This window comes from Chelonoidis abingdonii, chromosome 3 (genome assembly GCF_003597395.2).
Source record: "Chelonoidis abingdonii isolate Lonesome George chromosome 3, CheloAbing_2.0, whole genome shotgun sequence".
In the NCBI taxonomy this organism is placed as follows: Eukaryota; Metazoa; Chordata; order Testudines; family Testudinidae; genus Chelonoidis; species Chelonoidis abingdonii.
In genome coordinates this window covers 133,976,378-133,993,888 of record NC_133771.1, presented here as the reverse complement: position 1 = coordinate 133,993,888, position 17,511 = coordinate 133,976,378, and the positions used below count along the sequence as shown (strand labels likewise).

Below are 17,511 nucleotides of genomic sequence, written 5' to 3'. Positions count from 1 at the left end.
TCACTTTCAGGTGACATTGTAAACAAGAAATGGGCTGCATTATCTCCTGCAAATTGTAACCAAACTTTGTCTGGGTGATTGGCTGAAGTAGGACTGAGTGGACTTGCAGGCTCTAAAATTTTACACTGTTTTATTTTTTAATGCAGTTTCTTTGTACATAATTCTACATTTGTAAGTTCAACTTTCACGATAAAGAGATTGTACAACAGTACTTCTATTTCTTTTGTTTTTTTTACAGTGCAAATACTTGTGTTGTAATTGAAATCAATATGTTTGAAAATGTAGAAAACATCCAAATATATTTAAATAAATGGTGTTCTATTATTGTTTAACAGTGCGATTAATCGCAATTAAGCTTTTAATTGCTTGTCAGCCCTAGTAAATATATATTATACTTTCAGTTCTGCATAAACAAGAGACACTAACTTCTACACTGGTTTACCCTGTGCAAACATTTTAGACAATGAGGTTAACAAGGTGTAGCACAGAATCTAGTCCAGAAAAGTCTTAAACAATGTATATCTTTCTTGAATTCAACTATGCAAGCCACTGCATGTCAAAGTAATTTATTTGTATAGTTGAAAGGGCTATACATTTACTGGTTAGCACCAGTCCACAGGATTTAAGGAGGTCAACTACCAACTGATTTATTTATTTCTAGAATAGTTAGAAGTAAAATAAACCTGCCAGTGTTACTTTTAATACTAACTTTGTCCCTACCCCACTCCTAATCCTCAGGATGAAATTGACAGGTGTTTTAACAAAAAACAGTTCTGCTGGTTTTAAGATATAAAACAAATCTTTACTTCACTTTTGCACTATAGGAAAAGAGTTATAATTATGTACAACTTTTTGACTGCCAGAATATATAATTTCCCTTCCAGGTTGATGATTAGCTGCAGATATTAAAATATACACCAATTAGGACATAAATGAAGGATAGCCATTAAATATTATCAGTGGCCACATTTTCAACTTCTGCTTTTGAAACCACAAGATAAATGTGAAAATAAATGCATTTAATAGTCGTATTGCAGGATCCTTTTGTGAAATTTCTGGTTTTGGTAAATTAAGGATTTTAAAACTGAAAAGTCTATATGATCTGTTTTACTCTGCTTACCTATTATTTATGAGGAAAGGAGTATCTGCACACCACAGAAAGTATGGGGAGAAAAGACATCTTAAGATGACAACTTCCACAACATAAAATGTAGCTTCATACTGAAGAAGTTCTCTGAAAAACCTGATCTTTGTTATTTATGGAAGCTTTGGATAGTCCCAGTCCGATGAATTTGTGAAAACTAGGCTTGAAAGAATTACAGCAGAACCTCAGAGTTACGAACACCTCAAGAATGGAAGTTGTTTGTAACTCTGAACTAAATGTTATGGTTGTTCTTTCAAAAGTTTACTACTGAACATTGACTTAATAAACTTTGAAACATTACTGTGTAGAAGAAAAATGCTGTTTTCCCTTTTGTTTTTTTAGTAGTTTATGTTTAACACAGTACTGTACTGTATTTGCTGCTGCTTTTTTTTTTTTTTTGGGGGTTTTTTTGGTTTTTTTTTTTGTCTCTGCTCCTGCCTGATTGTGTACTTCATGTTCCAAATGAGGTGTGTGGTTGACTGGTCAGTTCCAAACTCTGGTTCTCACAACTCTGAGGTTCTACTGTAGATTTTTATCTGGAAGTGTCGGTAAATGTCAGTTTTACCATACATACCAACTGACATATTTCCATTGATAACAATTGAAATTTACAGATAGGCAAAGAAAAAAATGCTGCTGGAGAACTTGAGTTAAAATCCACTGATTTAGACTTTTGAGTTAGTCTTGTTACAAATGGACTAGTGAATGAATAATAAAAACAGGTCTGATTTGTTAATTTAAGGATATTTACTTTATATATTTTGACATGTGATGCTGACAATTTGTGTTTAATGGTTTATAAAGTTGTTGACTCTGTCATTAAATAATGATTTACCCTCATAATTTCCCACAACTGTGAAAAATCAAAACAATAAAATGAAAAATTGCTTAAAAGTAAACATTGACATCAGTCAAAATTCTAAAAAATGAATTCTGCCAGGCCTGGTCATAACTTACTGTAAGTCAAATTCTGCCACCCTCACTCACACTCAGTAGCACCTTGTTCTGTAAATAGTCCCATTGAGTCAAATGGGATTACTCATGGACTTTGTGCCCTTAATTCAACCCTCCTTTGCATATATACTATGAGACCATCTTTAATGATCACATATTAGTGGCTCCCATGTGTTAATTTTCTGCAAACCATCCAAACCATCTGATGAGTACAGAATATATCACTTCCCTGGGGGCTTTCCTATGGCATTTATCACTGTAGTATCTGAGTGCTTCTCAACCATTAATGAATTTAACGAGGTGGTGATATTATTTCCCTTTTACAGAGGGTGATTGAGGTATGGTGTGATTAAGCCTGAAATTATCAAGTATCAACTAATTGGGGTGTTCAAGCTGAAACTTTCCAAAAGAAATAAATTCCAACCTGAGGCAGGAGCCTGGCATGGAAAATTTCATCTCTAATGGCTGCAGTTGGACAAAGTTATAAACCACTCAAGACAGGGATTTATGATAGTTAAGGTTGCCTAACGCTACCTGTGCGCATCACTGCCAGCTCTCTCTCTAATACGTTCATGTATTTTAAAAGGAGAAGTATGTTCCTTCTTAGCTCAAATCTTGTGAAAGGTTGATTTGTATGCTGTACAGTGGAATGAGTAGTCTATTCTTGTAACTCTGTTTATTAATACAAAGAAAGCTAATGTACAGGATTAACAGCCAATAGTTATCAATACATTATTGGACAATGTTAATGCTTCTATATTTATGGTAGGGACTCATAGACTTTAAGGTCAAAAGGGACCATTGATCATCTAGTCTATCCTCCTGAACGTTGCAGGCGACACAACCTTACCCACTCCTGAAATAGCCCTCTGACCTCTGGCTGAGTTACTGAAGTCCTCAAATCATGGTTTAAAGACTTCACGCTACAGAGAACTCACTGTTTACACCAGTTTAAACCCGCAAGTGACCTGTGCCCCATGCTGCAGAGGAAGGCAACCCTTCCTCCCCCGCACCGCGTCTCAGCCAATCTGACCTGGGAGGAAATTCCTTTCCGACCCCAAATATAGTGATCAGTTAGACACTGAGCATGTGGGCAACACCCACCAGGCAGATACCTGGGAAAAAATTATTTGTAATAACTCAGAGCCCTCCCCATCTAGTGTCCTGTCACCAGCAGTTTGGGGATTTTTACACATTTTTCAGCCAGAGAAGTGACATTTCGCATAAGTGAAACATTGGTGCTGCACTGGGGCCTGGAGAATAGAGAAGCTGCTCACAGGAACTCTAGATCCCCTGGATGATGCAGTTCTAAGCTCCATTGTAGCTACATGGGAGTGCAGGGCAGTTGTCGGCTGATGCTGAGGGGAGTTTATTGCATGAATATACTGAACCACGGCCCCATGTAAAGGGAATGCAGAAGAATAGGATGCATAGATGCTCCAGGCTCTATACCTGAATTTGGGTGAGGATTTTATTCTCACCAGCATTTCTGTATTTTCCACATGCAAAGACCTTTTACTCTGGCTTTGAGGGACCATAATTTTCCTGTGTCCCTACCTAAAAGAGCCTAAATTTGCTATTATAGTGTCTTTTAAAAAAATAAAGTATTGTTACAACAAAGTCTGCCTATTCAGGAAGGCTTTCTTATCCTAGGCTCCAAAATGCTTTCATGAGTTCCGTATTCATCAGCACAACCGCAGAGACATAGAGAAAAAGGAACATTCAATTTTTGGAATTACTATAAAGCCTACTCAGATTGCTGTTTCACTTATACAGTGTTTTCTCAGATACCATTACAATGTATTTTCTTCTACATTTTCTGTGCTGTATGCTAAATCAGTTTTACTCAATGTTCTGTGTATTCCTTATACATTGTCTTTTTATGTGCTTTGAATATAAATACCAGACAACTGTATGCCACATCTACTTCCTTTCTTCTTACCAGCTGAATGGTACAGTAGAGCAGAATCATGCGTTGGCATCCGATTCCTTAAAATTGTTCTGCATACAAAAATATAGGATTTATTTTCAATACATTTAACTCAATTAAGCAAAACAAAAGAACTAATGTTAGAAATTTAAGAGCCTGATCCAAATCCCTTTGATGTCAGTCGGCTTTAGATTCAGCCCTTAGTGCATTTCTGCTTTGGTATCATTTCATCAGTTAAAAGCTTGCAAACAGTAATTTTTTTTTCTACTAAATCTACCTTCTCATGTTTGGCTTACATACATTTCCCTTCCCCACACACTCTCCTGAAACTTTTGTTTTTTGTCAATTCCTTATCAGTGCATCTGTGTCACTAATTATTTAGCCATTCCACGTTATTGAGAACAGTGTATCAGCTGACAGCTGCTAAGAACCATGAACAGAGAGAAGACAATATTGTTTTAATGTGGCTGAAAAATAAATAGCAGCTTTTTAATCATAGATGTTAAGATGGTAGGGCTTTTTAACACGTTTTATGCAAAAAGTAGATATTTAGATTTTGAAGAACATCTTTATAGCAAAATAACCTATTTAAGAAAGGTCATACTTGGCATGATTTCAGTGTCTACTTGAAACACATCCATAGACCATTTTCCCTCCCAAGGAAAAAGTTAGAATTGCTCTTTCTAACCATTTTTCCATTAGGATACTTTAAAAGCTAACATTTGCTAAATCATTCTTGGTATTATAAAATGTCACATCTATAGAATGTCAGATCTATAGAATTTATATCTGCTTGGCTATTGTGAAGTATTTACTGTAGCTAAAACTTGCTAGCCAGAATGCGAATTCCTATCAAGCTATACTTTAAAGTGTTCAGTAGAAGTCTTTTTAAAATTAAAATTTAAACTCTTGTTGTCTTTTAGGCTTACATATATGAGATGCGTTCAAGTACCTTTTCCCATAAATTGGCAGGACACACGGAATCAGTGATCAATGTGGCTTTTAGTCCCTCGTTTCCACAGGTACACTTTTTCCCCCTTTCTTTCTTGTTGTCATTTAAATGTATACAAGCGTCATGCAGGAGCGGTGCCAGGGTTTTAGGCGCCATAGGCGGGGGTCCTTCTGCGCTCCCGGTCGTTGGCAGCAATTTTGCGACGGGGGGGTCCTTCCATGCTCCCGGTCTTTGGGGCACTTCGGTGGTGGGTCTTGGAGCAAGTGAAGGACCCGCCGCAGAATTGCCAATGACGACCCAGAGCGTGGAAGGACCCCCCGCTGCCGAGGTCGGCAAAATGCCGCCCTCTCAAATCCTGGTGCCCTAGGCGACCGTCTAGGTCACCTAAATGGAAGCGCCGGCCCTGGCTTCATGATAAATGCCCTTGATGGCAGTGAAACATTCTCTCTCCCTTGTCCATCTGTATGATCTGAGTGGCATACAATGGATTGTAAACGTTATTATGAGTGTTCACATTTATCTTTGTTATACACTAGCATTCATAATGAATTGAGTCTCTCATATAAATAATTTAAACTGATTTGGAAAGAGCTCATCTTCTGTATAGTTTACTTGAATTCAACCTGCCTTCCAGCATCAGTTTATGTAGTCTGAAATGTACTGGTGTTGGGAGTCGAAAATATAGCAGAGGAGACAAGATTGAGGCTACTGTTGGCTCTCAGCTTCTCTCTATCCACAGCTCTCCAATAAGCGTTCTCCCTATGTCAATCCTGCTGCTGTTCTTAGCTGTCTTCCACCTGTGTTTCCTGGGTCGGAGGTAAATGAGGGTGAACCATTAAAGAATTTATGCTTCCCCAGTATTGCTGCTGCTTGTTTTGAGGAGATATTTTTTTGAGAAACAACTTTTGCGAGGCTGAAGGCTATTTTTATTAACCTTAGAGAACATAACTCATGTGATATGTCAGCAGAACATTTTTAATTCACATTTTATAATTATTCTTGGGTAGGTGCTTGAGGTTGACAAAGTTCAAGTGGTGGTACTAGACTCCTCCTCCCCCAGATATCAGTTTAAATAGATCTCCTATGCTTAATATGTACAGTATTCCCTTGTACTTTCCTGTACTTACTGTAAGCAATATACTGAAATTAAAAAATGGCAACTTTTACTTAGTTATCTACAGCAAATGTCAAGTTAAGAACTGTAGCTGAAGATACTTTTCTAGAATACTTGCTTTGCAGGTTTTCCATTTCTCATGCTCCTTTCTTCTTTCCTCCTTTTACAGAAGGAGAAATGCTGTTTGAAATCTCATTGTAAAAGAAGTGACCTTTGAATAGCTTATAGATGGGTTAAAATAGAGAGACAAAAAGTGAGCATCCTAGGGGGGTTCTAGCTACATTTGTTTCCAGTAATGAGCGGCCGCAATAGCAGAGGGAGAAGGGATTTCTTGGAAGAGGTGATTCCATGCACAGACATCCTTAAAATTGGTTCTAACCATATTGCCATCCGCCAGTAATATGCTTGCAAAATGTCTTTGTCAGATGTTGTGACTCCTTATCCACAACAAACAAAACACGCACATACCTTTTATCTGGTTACATTTTGCCTTTGCAATGTTTAAAAAAAACAAAAAAAAAACCCAACCAGATGTTTGTTACAGCAAAGCTAAAGCTTAGTTACAATAACAAACTCCAAGATTTATGAAAAGATGGTGCAGCCAAGTCTAGGTTATGTCAGGATGAAAATAATACTAATGAATTCAATAATACCTGAACTGTACATTTTAATAATTCTGGTAGCGTGTTATCCTTCACCAGTTTATCTACGGCAGGAGTTCTCAGACTGTGTAGTGGGACCCCAGAGTGGGTCATGACTCTGTTTTAATGGGGTCACCAGGCTGGCCTTAGACTTGCTGGGGTCGTGTAATCATTTTTGTTGTCAGAAGGGGGTTGCGGTGCATTGGAGTTTGCGAAACCCTGATCTATGATTATGCTCTTAATATATGAGAAATTTGCATTAGAAGAAATTCAAGTTGTTTCTGGACTTATTTTCAAGGATTAAAATTGTCCGTTAAACTAAGTGTTTTTGCAGTGCCTAGCATAATGGAGTTGTGATCCTGATTTGGCAAATGTTACATTAATACAAACTGCTAATGCCCACGGTTAATCTTTGATGGATTGTCTCATTTTTATGTTTAATCCTTTCTATGGAATTTATTGGACTATTTAATGGAGTAATTGTTTTAACACTTTCCATTTTTTCTATATACAAATAAATGACTGCAATTCTTATATAGCTAGCCTAGTCCTTTATACTGTACCGCATCAATACTTAGATATCCTTTTTCTGGGACTCCAGATATCTGGGTTTTGTCCTATTCCCAGCTCTGCCACAGACTTCCTGGGGGATCTCAGGCAATTTACATATTTGCTTTATATGCCTCAGTTACCCATCATTGAAATGGGAATAATACATTACTCTCTGAGCAGTTTTTCTAGAAAAGTGCTAGTATTTGAGTGCTAGAACAAAGTTAGAGAAATATTACGGTCATGGATTTTACTTTCTTTATTTTATAATCTGAAGGGGCAAAAAAGATTTACCTGCTAATGTATGACTTAAAGTGCAGGTATAATTGCTATGAATAATTCTGTAATAGATGTAAAGGTGGTATCTGTAGACGAATGTATTATGAAGACAGGTGTCATCACACTTGATGTCTCACCAGTCCATACACTATGCGTTTTTGCGTTCTTGAATATGCATGTGCTTCAGTTGTAATATGGCTATGATGCTTATGATGTAACCTATGGTACAGAGGCTGTTAAATGGATTTTTATTATTAATTTTGTGTTTTATTCAAACTGTAGTATACAGCGAGAAAAGTGGTACCCTGTAAGCTATTTGGACCAACTTCAGATCTGCAATAAATGGGTGAATGGCCAAGTTATATAAGCTTTTGAGTAAAGTTGGAACATGCTGGCAGAGTCTTAGATTTTAGCAGCTAAATTACCCAAAGATTCTGTCCACACAGCATACTCCAGCTTGGCGTTTAGCTGGACTTTCCCTGCAATTGCAGCTCTGGGCTACTGTGGGTTATACTGGGTCTAGGTCCAGCTAACAGCATGTGAACTAAGTGTAGGGACCCTGTCACTTCTGTGTTCTCAGACTCCCTTCTCACAGGAGCCATAGAAAGCATCATATCAACTTTCTGCTGACCTGCATGCATGAAGTTATCTGTACAGCTGCCAGTTGGAAGACTTGGTTGTGGATTTCTCAGATAGTTAAAGATAGCACTAAAATCACCATACTATTCAGAACTGGCTACAGATAACTTTGGATGTGTCTGAAAAAATGAATTATCCTTTACTAGCTTCTACCACAGTATATTTTTCCTGGTGGTCACATCTGGAGATTTCAATTTAGAAAAAAAATCCATGTGAAAAATCCATTCTTCTGCTGTACTGAGTCACCAGTGACTGTTCACTTAATCATCAAGTACATGTCATTTTCCCACAAGCAAGCCAGTTTTTGTAAAGTCAGGGAAAATTCTTTTTCAGATTTTTATTTACTGATTTTGGCTTTGATTGGTGTTAAATCAATCTTAGGTTATCCTTTTATAGACTACATTTTTTTCCAATATCATAAATAGCACTTTGAAACTCTGCAGTAGCTTGTCAGAGCTTGAATTATGTGGTTTTAGGACATGGGTCCAAATTAATATCTGTGATCCCATTGAAGTGAGTTGAGTTGCACCAGAGAGGTCTTTGACTCAGAATGGTTTCTCTCTCTGCAGCCAGTTGAGTTGTCTGCGCTAAGTTACCAACATATCAAAACTAGAAGGATGCATGGTTCATTAGTTTTGAGACAGTTACTCTTTAGCCCTTTAAAGAAAAACATATTTTGTGTCTGAGGGGGATAGTTGTCCACTTGCTATTTACTTTAAGCTTCTTTCCCAAAAGATTAAACTTCAAAGAGTAAAAAGTGCCACTGAGTTGTAAAAATCCTTTTACAGAGATTATAGACTCCTAGACTCTAAGGCTGGAAGGGACCATCATGATCATCTAGTCTATCCTCCTGCCCATATCAGGCCACAAAACCTCACTTACCCACTCCTGTAATAGACCATAACCTCTGGCTAAGTTACTGAAGTCTTCAAATCATAATATAAAGACTTCATGTTACAGAGAATTTACCATTTACACTAGTTTAAACCTGCAAGTGACCCATGCCTCTTGCTGCTGATGGAGATGATCTCCCCCACTCCCAGGATCTCTGCCACTAGTAACCTCCCTCCAGCCTGACAGTTCACCTTTCAGTATGACTCATTGTAGTCTCCCCTTTAACTAATTCCTCATCCACCTTTCAATTCTAATATGAATCCCCATCTTCTCCAATTTAACTAACAATTTCCCATTTGGAACTGTATCAAATGCCATACTGATATCCAGGTAGATTAGATCTACTTCATTTCCTTTGTCTAAAAATCAGTTATCAAAGAAGGAGATCAGGTTGATTTGGCACGATCTATCTTTTGTAAAATCATGTTGTATTTTATCTCAATCACTGCACACCTCTATGTCCTTAGCTACTTTCTCTTTCAAAAATGGTTTCTGCACCAATAGTTCTGATTCTTCCATTTTGGAACAGCGAGACATCAAGATGATATTGAAAATTCTTGTGCAGATATTCCGTTGTCACCCGAATGGCCAAAGATAGATACAGACTTACAAAAACATGCTTTTTAAGGAACAGAGAGAATATAATAAGTTCTGTGCACCTATTCATCCATTCTAGAACCTTCTATAGCTTAGTTTTTCCCATTAACGTGAGCTTCATGTTCCAGTTCAGCTGTTAATGCTGGCTGACGAACCAGAGAAGGCTGAGAGAGAGACCATTACGTGTTTCTCCCAACCTGGTCTGTCTTTTATGCAAAGTCTCCAATCCTTCACCTTTGGAGGACAGGGTTAAAATTCAAAATGATCTGGACAAATTGGAGAAATGGTCTGAGGTAAACCGGATGAAGTTCAATAAAGACAAATGCAAAGTGCTCCACTTAGGAAAGAGCAATCAGTTTCACACATACAGAATGGGAAGAGACTGTCTAGGAAGGAGTATGGCAGAAAGAGATCTAGGGGTCATAGTGGACCACAAGCTAAATATGAGTCAACAGTGTGATACTGTTGCAAAAAAAGCAAACGTGATTCTGGGATGCATTAACAGGTGTATTGTAAACAAGACTTGAAAAGTCATTTTTCCGCTCTACTCTGTGCTGGTTAGGTGTCAACTGGAGTATTGTGTCCAGTTCTGGGCACTGCATTTCAAGAAGGATGTGGAGAAATTGGAGAGGGTCCAGAGAAGAGCAACAAGAATGATTAAAGGTCTTGAGAACATGACCTATGAAGGAAGGCTGAAAGAATTGGGTTTGTTTAGTTTGGAAAAGAGAAGACTGAGAGGGGACATGATAGCAATTTTCAGGTATCTAAAAGGGTGTCATCAGGAGGAGGGAGAAAACTTGTTCACCTTAGCCTCTAATGATAGAACAAGAAGCAATGGGCTTAAACTGCAGCAAGGGGGATTTAGGTTGGACATTAGGAAAAAGTTCCTAACTGTCAGGGTAGTTAAACACTGGAATAAATTGCCTAGGGAGGTTGTGGAAGCTCCATCTCTGGAGATATTTAAGAGTAGGTTAGATAAGTGTCTATCAGGGATGGTCTAGACAGTATTTGGTCCTGCCATGAGGTCGGGGACTGGACTCGATGACCTCTCGAGGTCCCTTCCAGTCCTAGAATCTATGAATCATGAATGATTTGAGATCTGTCAAACTCAGCCTTTTTATATCTACTACTTTAGCTGGAGAAGAAGTTGTTTCAGCAGCCTGTAGGTCTTTGAAACAGATAGAGTACCATTTCAAACTATCTTTGTTAGGAAATGTGGGTCTTAGCCAAAGCTTATGTTGCAATTCGGTCAAGAGAGATGCTACCATCTCTGCCTTGCTGAATCCAAAGAAGACAGCCGCATTAAAAAGAAAGGCCTATTGTTAAACTTGCATATGACATGCCATTCAAGGTTCAGTATGTTCTGTTCTCTTATGACATTGAGCTAAATTCTTCCCTCCCACCTATGCAATCCCATAGACTTCAATGGAGCTTCACTGGTGCGTGTGAGAGCAGAATTTGGCCCAGTGTGTCTCTAGACTAGATGTGTACTTCAGCCCAAGTCCTTCTGTCCAGTGTAGTCAAATGCAGATAGATACTTTTAATCTTGTTAGTAAAGTTTTATTTAAATACAGTAATAATAAAAGACAATGCAGCTTATAAAAGTAATCTTATATAATCATAACTGTCCAATTCCCAACTATTAAATGGATTCAGAGATCTATCCAAAGCATAACCATATAAATATAACCTGTACTATGCTCTGAATTTTGCCAAATGTAGGCCAACATTCAAAATGACGACTTGCCTGACTTTCAAGGCTTGGTTCCTCAATACTTTCTGGAAATCAGGCCCAGACAGATATGAAGTTGGGCATCCAAAACTCGGTGGCTACTTTTGAATATCTTGGCTTTGTGCTTTCTTGAACTACTGGAGGGAGCAGACTTCAGAACTGCAGGCCCTGTCCTGCTGATGGTGCCAGGGACTTGGACCCCAAGAACCAATAGTTGGAATGACCCAGCCGATTGGAACTTCCTCAGTGAGACACAGGGAAAGAGGGGTTCCCTCCATTAATTCATTACCAAGCATCTTTATTTGCATGTGTCTTTTTTATCTGTTTCTCTACATCAGGGGTTCTCAAATTTAATTGCACCACAACCTCCTTACAACAAAAATTACTACCTGACCTGAGGAGGGGGGACCGAAGCCTTAGCCCACCCAAGCTCTGCTACCCTGGAGGGGGGGCAAAGCTGAAGTCCCAGGGCCTTAGCCCTGTACAGGGGGGCTGTAACCTGAACCCTGCCACCCAGGGCTGAAGCCCTTGGGCTTCGATTTTGGCCCCTGGCGGTGGTGCTTGGGCTTCAGCCCTGGGCCCCAGCAAGCCTTATCGAGCCCTGGTGACCCCATTATAATGGGGTCGTGACCCACTTTGGGGTCCTGACCCACAGTTCAAGAAACGCTGCTCTACATCTATCAGGCACACAAACCGGTGGGAGAACACAATCCTCTTTAACAGAGTCTAATAGAAAGCACCGACATTGTAGCTCAGTTTGTGTAGGACTTCATATTCTGCAGAAGATAAACTTGTTTATGCCAATGGAACTATTCTAAGCACACATGACAGCTGTGAAAAGGCGGGGGGTGATTTTTTTTTTTTTTAAGAAAAAGCTTTCCGTAAGTGAACAAAGCTGCACAAGGACAACTTAGTTTAATCAAGGGTCTCTGCAATATTACATGTGTTGCCAGCAAGCCACAGCTGCACACCACATGAGTATGGCTAAATGTGATTGCTACTATCAGGGATGTGTAGAAGTTTCTCATTCCATAGCACATTAATAATAAAGTACTTTAGTGTATTTCTTACAAGTTTAGCTATTATATTGAATAGTGTTGTAGTTTTAGAAATATTTACTTTGTAGTGGTGAGGGAGAATACTATACACTAGACTACACAACTGTTCAGCTTTATAGTGAAAGTCCACTTACAAAGACTCCTGACCCATAGAGAGGCAGGTCACTAGTGGATTGAGGAAGGTGAGGGTTGACTGGACAAAAGGGAGGGAAGTTTCTAACAGAAGCTAGAGATGTAGGAATAGGATTTGTTGGGGTCCCTGCAGGAAAGGCAGTTGTGGAGAGTGGGGAGTCACACCTGGCAAGCTGGAGAGAGGGAGGCAATCACAGGAGGAAGCTGTAGAGAGGACTTAAACTAACTAAAGGAACTGGAGAGAAAATACCCAGGAAAATAAGAGACTATATTGACTAAGGGATGGAAAATTCTGGTCTTTACAACAGCTTGTAAAATAACGTAACACAGTTTGATAAAAATGTGACATCCCTCCTCTCTCTCTCTCTCTCTCTCTCTCACACACACACACACAGAATTCAAAACACCATCTATTTAAAATCTTAACAGCAGCTATTAAGGAATGTATCACAAAGAAAAGTCCTGCAATTAAAATAAGGCTAGACCAAATACAACGAATACGAGATGGCATAAATCACAACCCGTATCTTACAGTCCTTGGAACAGCTCAGAGAAATCTGGGTCTTAGCAAACAGCAGATAAATTATTAAAAGAAAAGACAGACAACTTCTGTGTCAAATTAAAGTATCAACAGAAAAGGATTCCAACCTTCCAGAAGAGTATCATATAGTCATATAGAACATCTTGGTCCAGCTGCTGGGACACGTCTGAGCTGTGCTCAGCACAGTATGGGAGACGAAGCAAATGTACTGAGTCATCTTTTTTGCCTCCTTCCCTACAATCTTCCAATCCCCAGCATAAAGTAAAGTGGTCTTAGGATGGCTATACTTTGTGCCAGCTACCAACAGCCCCCAAGTGCTGATCTGGCAGCCAGGGATGCCTCAGCCATGCCCTTTTTCCTTCCAGACAAATCCCCTTTTATATGGAGGCTGAGAAGAGTATATGCTGATATTGTGACTGTCACTCAATAATGCCCCCATGACAGGAAAATGCTCACAGGGGCATGTTTCTAGCTGTTTTATTTCTGCAGAGTAGACACCAAGATCTGTCCATATCCATACCTATTCATGTATAATGATGCCATACCAACCTCAGGAGACTGATTCATCTGCAGGTTTGCTCACAATTAACCAAACCCCAGCTTGACTTTCTACTACCATTGTTAATGTCACATTGTTATTTCCTATGTTTCATCATTTACCTTTAGAATAGAATAGTTCATGACCCTAGGCCAGGAGGTTTTGGCTTATACTCACATCTGGGCCTTTGCTCTTAAGGGAGGCATTTCAGAATTTCACTCCTGATTTCCAGCAAGAGCAATATAGAGGTCTGGCCCAGGGCCTATTTCTGTAGGGGTATGAGTGGATCTGTAAGAGAATTAAGGGGGATCAGAATGAGAAACAGACAAATTCAATGAAGTAACTTCTGCCTGAGTAGGAAATAACCTGAGCCAAAAATAAGCTTGTGATTTTTTTTTGTACATTTCAGCCTAAACTTTATTGTAAATTACAGAATATTTTTAGTTAATTTTGTTAAAGCAACAAAAGACCTTACCCACAAATTAGGTTTTATCATCATTATTTATGTTGTATTACAGATTTAATTTTATTCTATTAACTATCAGTGTGTCAAGAAGCAGGAAGCAATAGCTAAAATGTAATAAACTCTAATATTTAGTCTAGACAACATCCATCACAGAGTAATTTCAAATATCTATTTAAAGGAAACAATATCTGGAAAGTAAAAGAATCCAGGAGTTGAGCACTACTTCTTTATTTCTTCCCCCCCCCCCAAGTACTTCTCACAGCTTGGTTGGGGGGCTAAAAATAGCAGTGTAGATGTTTGGGCTGCAGCTGAAGCCTGGGCTCTGAGACCCACACTGGGATCTCAGAACCTGGGCTCCAGTGTGAGCCCAAATGTCTACCCTACAATTTTATAGCCCTATCAGCTGACCTGGGCCAGCTGCAGATCTTTTATTGCAGTGTAGACATACCCACAGAGACCATGCACTCCTAGTGTAAGTTAAATTAACCCCCTGCCTTCTCTTGCTCATACTGGAGCTGGTATAAATCAACCCACAAGATCAGGGAGCTTCCTCCAGTTCCCTGAATCTCCCCACACTCTTCTTCACTGACAGAACTCAGACTCAGGGGAGAATCTATGTTGCATTAACGGTGACTTTTTACATTACATTTGATATAGTCATAATGAAACACATTGTTTCCTCTACAGTCCAATTGAGGAGCAGTTTTTCACATGAGTAGTGTCACTGAAATCAGTGTAATTACTCACATGAGTAACAGATCATCAGCTGAGAGCAAGGGGATCACAGACTAGACCAGTATGTCTAAGAATCCTTGTTGATAAAAACTTTCCATTTTCTTAACAGCAGTAATTTTTCTGTGTGTGTTAGGTAGCAAGATGAAGTTCACCAATAGTGAACAATGCTTTCAGCAGTACCAAAGTTAATGACATCATGTAGTAATTTCCTTCCTAAATCTCTTTTGTTTCCTAATCCTAGCTGGCACTGAGCTCTTAGTTCTTTGGTTATGTATCTTTTAAGGGGAACTACTTTCCCATGTATTATTGAACTCTCAAAGAAATCTGGAAGTCCTTTCCTTAGATCCTTAACCTGAAACTCTTTAGTCATATTACATCTGAATTATACATGGAATTTTACTGGTTTGAACTTCGATCTGGCCCTCCTACCTCCAGTAGTAACTAGCCAGATACAGTAACACTCAATTATGGAATATTCCTTGTAATGTTAGCTATTTAGGAAAACCTCTGTGACTGTCCCCCTTTTACCACTGTGTTTCTATTTATGCATTCTCTTAATCCAGCATATTTTTCATTAATCATATTCCAGATTGAATCAAACTTTAAAAATAATCATGCACTTCACTGATACCTCAAATTTCTAAGTTAGGCAAATTTTGCTTCCAGGGCTACCTGGTGTGTTATCTCTGAAGTGCAAACATGCTTATGCAATATTGGCACTTTAAAAGAATGTTGACAGATTGTGCCACAACAAGGAGAATCAGAATCAGTAAAGATGATGAAAGGGTATGTGGTGAAGATGACCATGAAGCAAATGAGGTATGAGTCTACTATTAGTTGGACCTTTTTTACACACTTACATTAATATTTTTCTTAAGTTATGACTGTACAATATAGAAAGCAAATGGTTATATTCATATAATTTAGATGATTAAAATATTCTAAGTAATTAGGGCCAGACTGTTGTTAAACCACCATTATGCCTAAGTAACAACATTAATTTCAATAGAATTACTCCATTTTTCTATATGCGCGTAATGAAGAACATGACCCGGGCCTTAGTGTTTCTAAGTGGTTCTGCATCAGAAAAAAGTAGTGAATTCAAGATGTTAATAATCTTGCTAGTCAACCATGGAAAAGTTTTGCAATGTATAGACACATTTTGAAAATGTAAAGGATCTCAATCTAAGTTTGGGAGATAGGATTGATTAAAAGTTTCTAAAAAAATTTATACACTAAGTTGCCTAAAGTTAAAATGATGGCTTTAGTGTGCAGCTTTTTGTGAGAGCTATTGGTAAAACAAATAGTCTTGTATTTTTTATAAAAACATATTAGTAATGAGGAGTTGGGGGAAAATGTACAGTTAGAATTATTATATGTATGGGAAAACAGAAGAAAACTAAATTTAGCTTACTATAGTATTATTTACATTATAATATTATTTACATTATCACTTAGATGCATAACATGGTCAAAAATCATGTCCTAGATTTGAGATGGAATGTGTGTGTGTATATACATAATACATACATATTTTATATTTAAATATATTATAAATGTGACTAAGATGCGACAACTGTGAGTGTCTCACAAATTACTGTTTTACAAACAGAAGATCTGGTCTTCACTTTGACCATTTAAAACTTTTGGTCTACAAGATCAAAGGAGTCAAATTTTTGTAATGCTTTGTAATCTGCAGCGTTCTTTCCAAACAAAACACCCAAATGTAAATACTGAGGTACAGTATCTAAAGATAAAGCTTAAATCCAGCTGGTACAGTGAGGCCATTTTCCTTTGAGATTTTGACTACATAGACAGGAAGTTGTGGATTAGGCTCTAGTGAGCTATTGCCAAGAAACACTGAGCATATTTTACTTATCTGGAAAATACATTTTGCATCAGATGAGCTGTTATTTTCAGCAACGTTCAGTTAATGTTAAAATATGAACTAGTTTGCTAACAGTTTCTCATCACCCAAGTTCCAGAGTGGCAGATAATGCATTAATTTTGTTTAGGCAGACTGGGCATACTGGTATTCATAAAACATATTTACATGATGCTGTCAGAGTGGCCCATCTGTTACTCATGTTTATCTCAAATATACTGTTACCCCTTTTGATCCAAGCAGTTAGCCAATATTTGGGGTCTTATGAGTTGTTCCGTTAGGGAGAAAAATTAATGATGGAGTCAAGTATGTCTTTGACACAGTCCTCTTTATTTATAAAGAATGAATTAAAGTCCTGTGTCCCTGTCAAACAACTGGTGATCGTTTCTTTGCTGCTTCTTTGAGTGGTGATCACCTATGTGTATTTCACTGAGGGTGTGCATGACCTCCATGTGCCTGAGACCAGAAGATTTTTCACTAGCAGTGTCCATTGGTCCATACCTGCACCTTGTGCCTCCTCGTGTGCCAAACCGAGGGCATAAGGGGAAGTGCAGACCTATTTCCTTTCTGCCAACCATGGTCTGAGATAGAAGCCCTCAGCATTCCTGCTTCTAAATCAGTTTTTTTGGTAAACAGTTCTACTCTCTTCTAGGTAGTTAGATAGTTTTAGTACTTAGTAAGATAAGTGTTTTTGGAATCAGAGGGGCATTCCTCCTCTGTTACCCCTCTCT

General features: G+C 38.4%; 1 protein-coding gene across 1 annotated transcript in view; it reads left to right on the top strand.

Moving 5' to 3' along the window:
- Positions 1–17,511, top strand: part of WDR27 (WD repeat domain 27) — a 234,081-nt gene that overhangs the window by 146,246 nt on the left and 70,324 nt on the right. Inside the window, exon 24 of the mRNA XM_075064119.1 lies at positions 4,952–5,050. Within this exon, the coding sequence (XP_074920220.1) occupies positions 4,952–5,050 (99 nt within the window). The remainder of the gene's footprint in view (positions 1–4,951; positions 5,051–17,511) is intronic.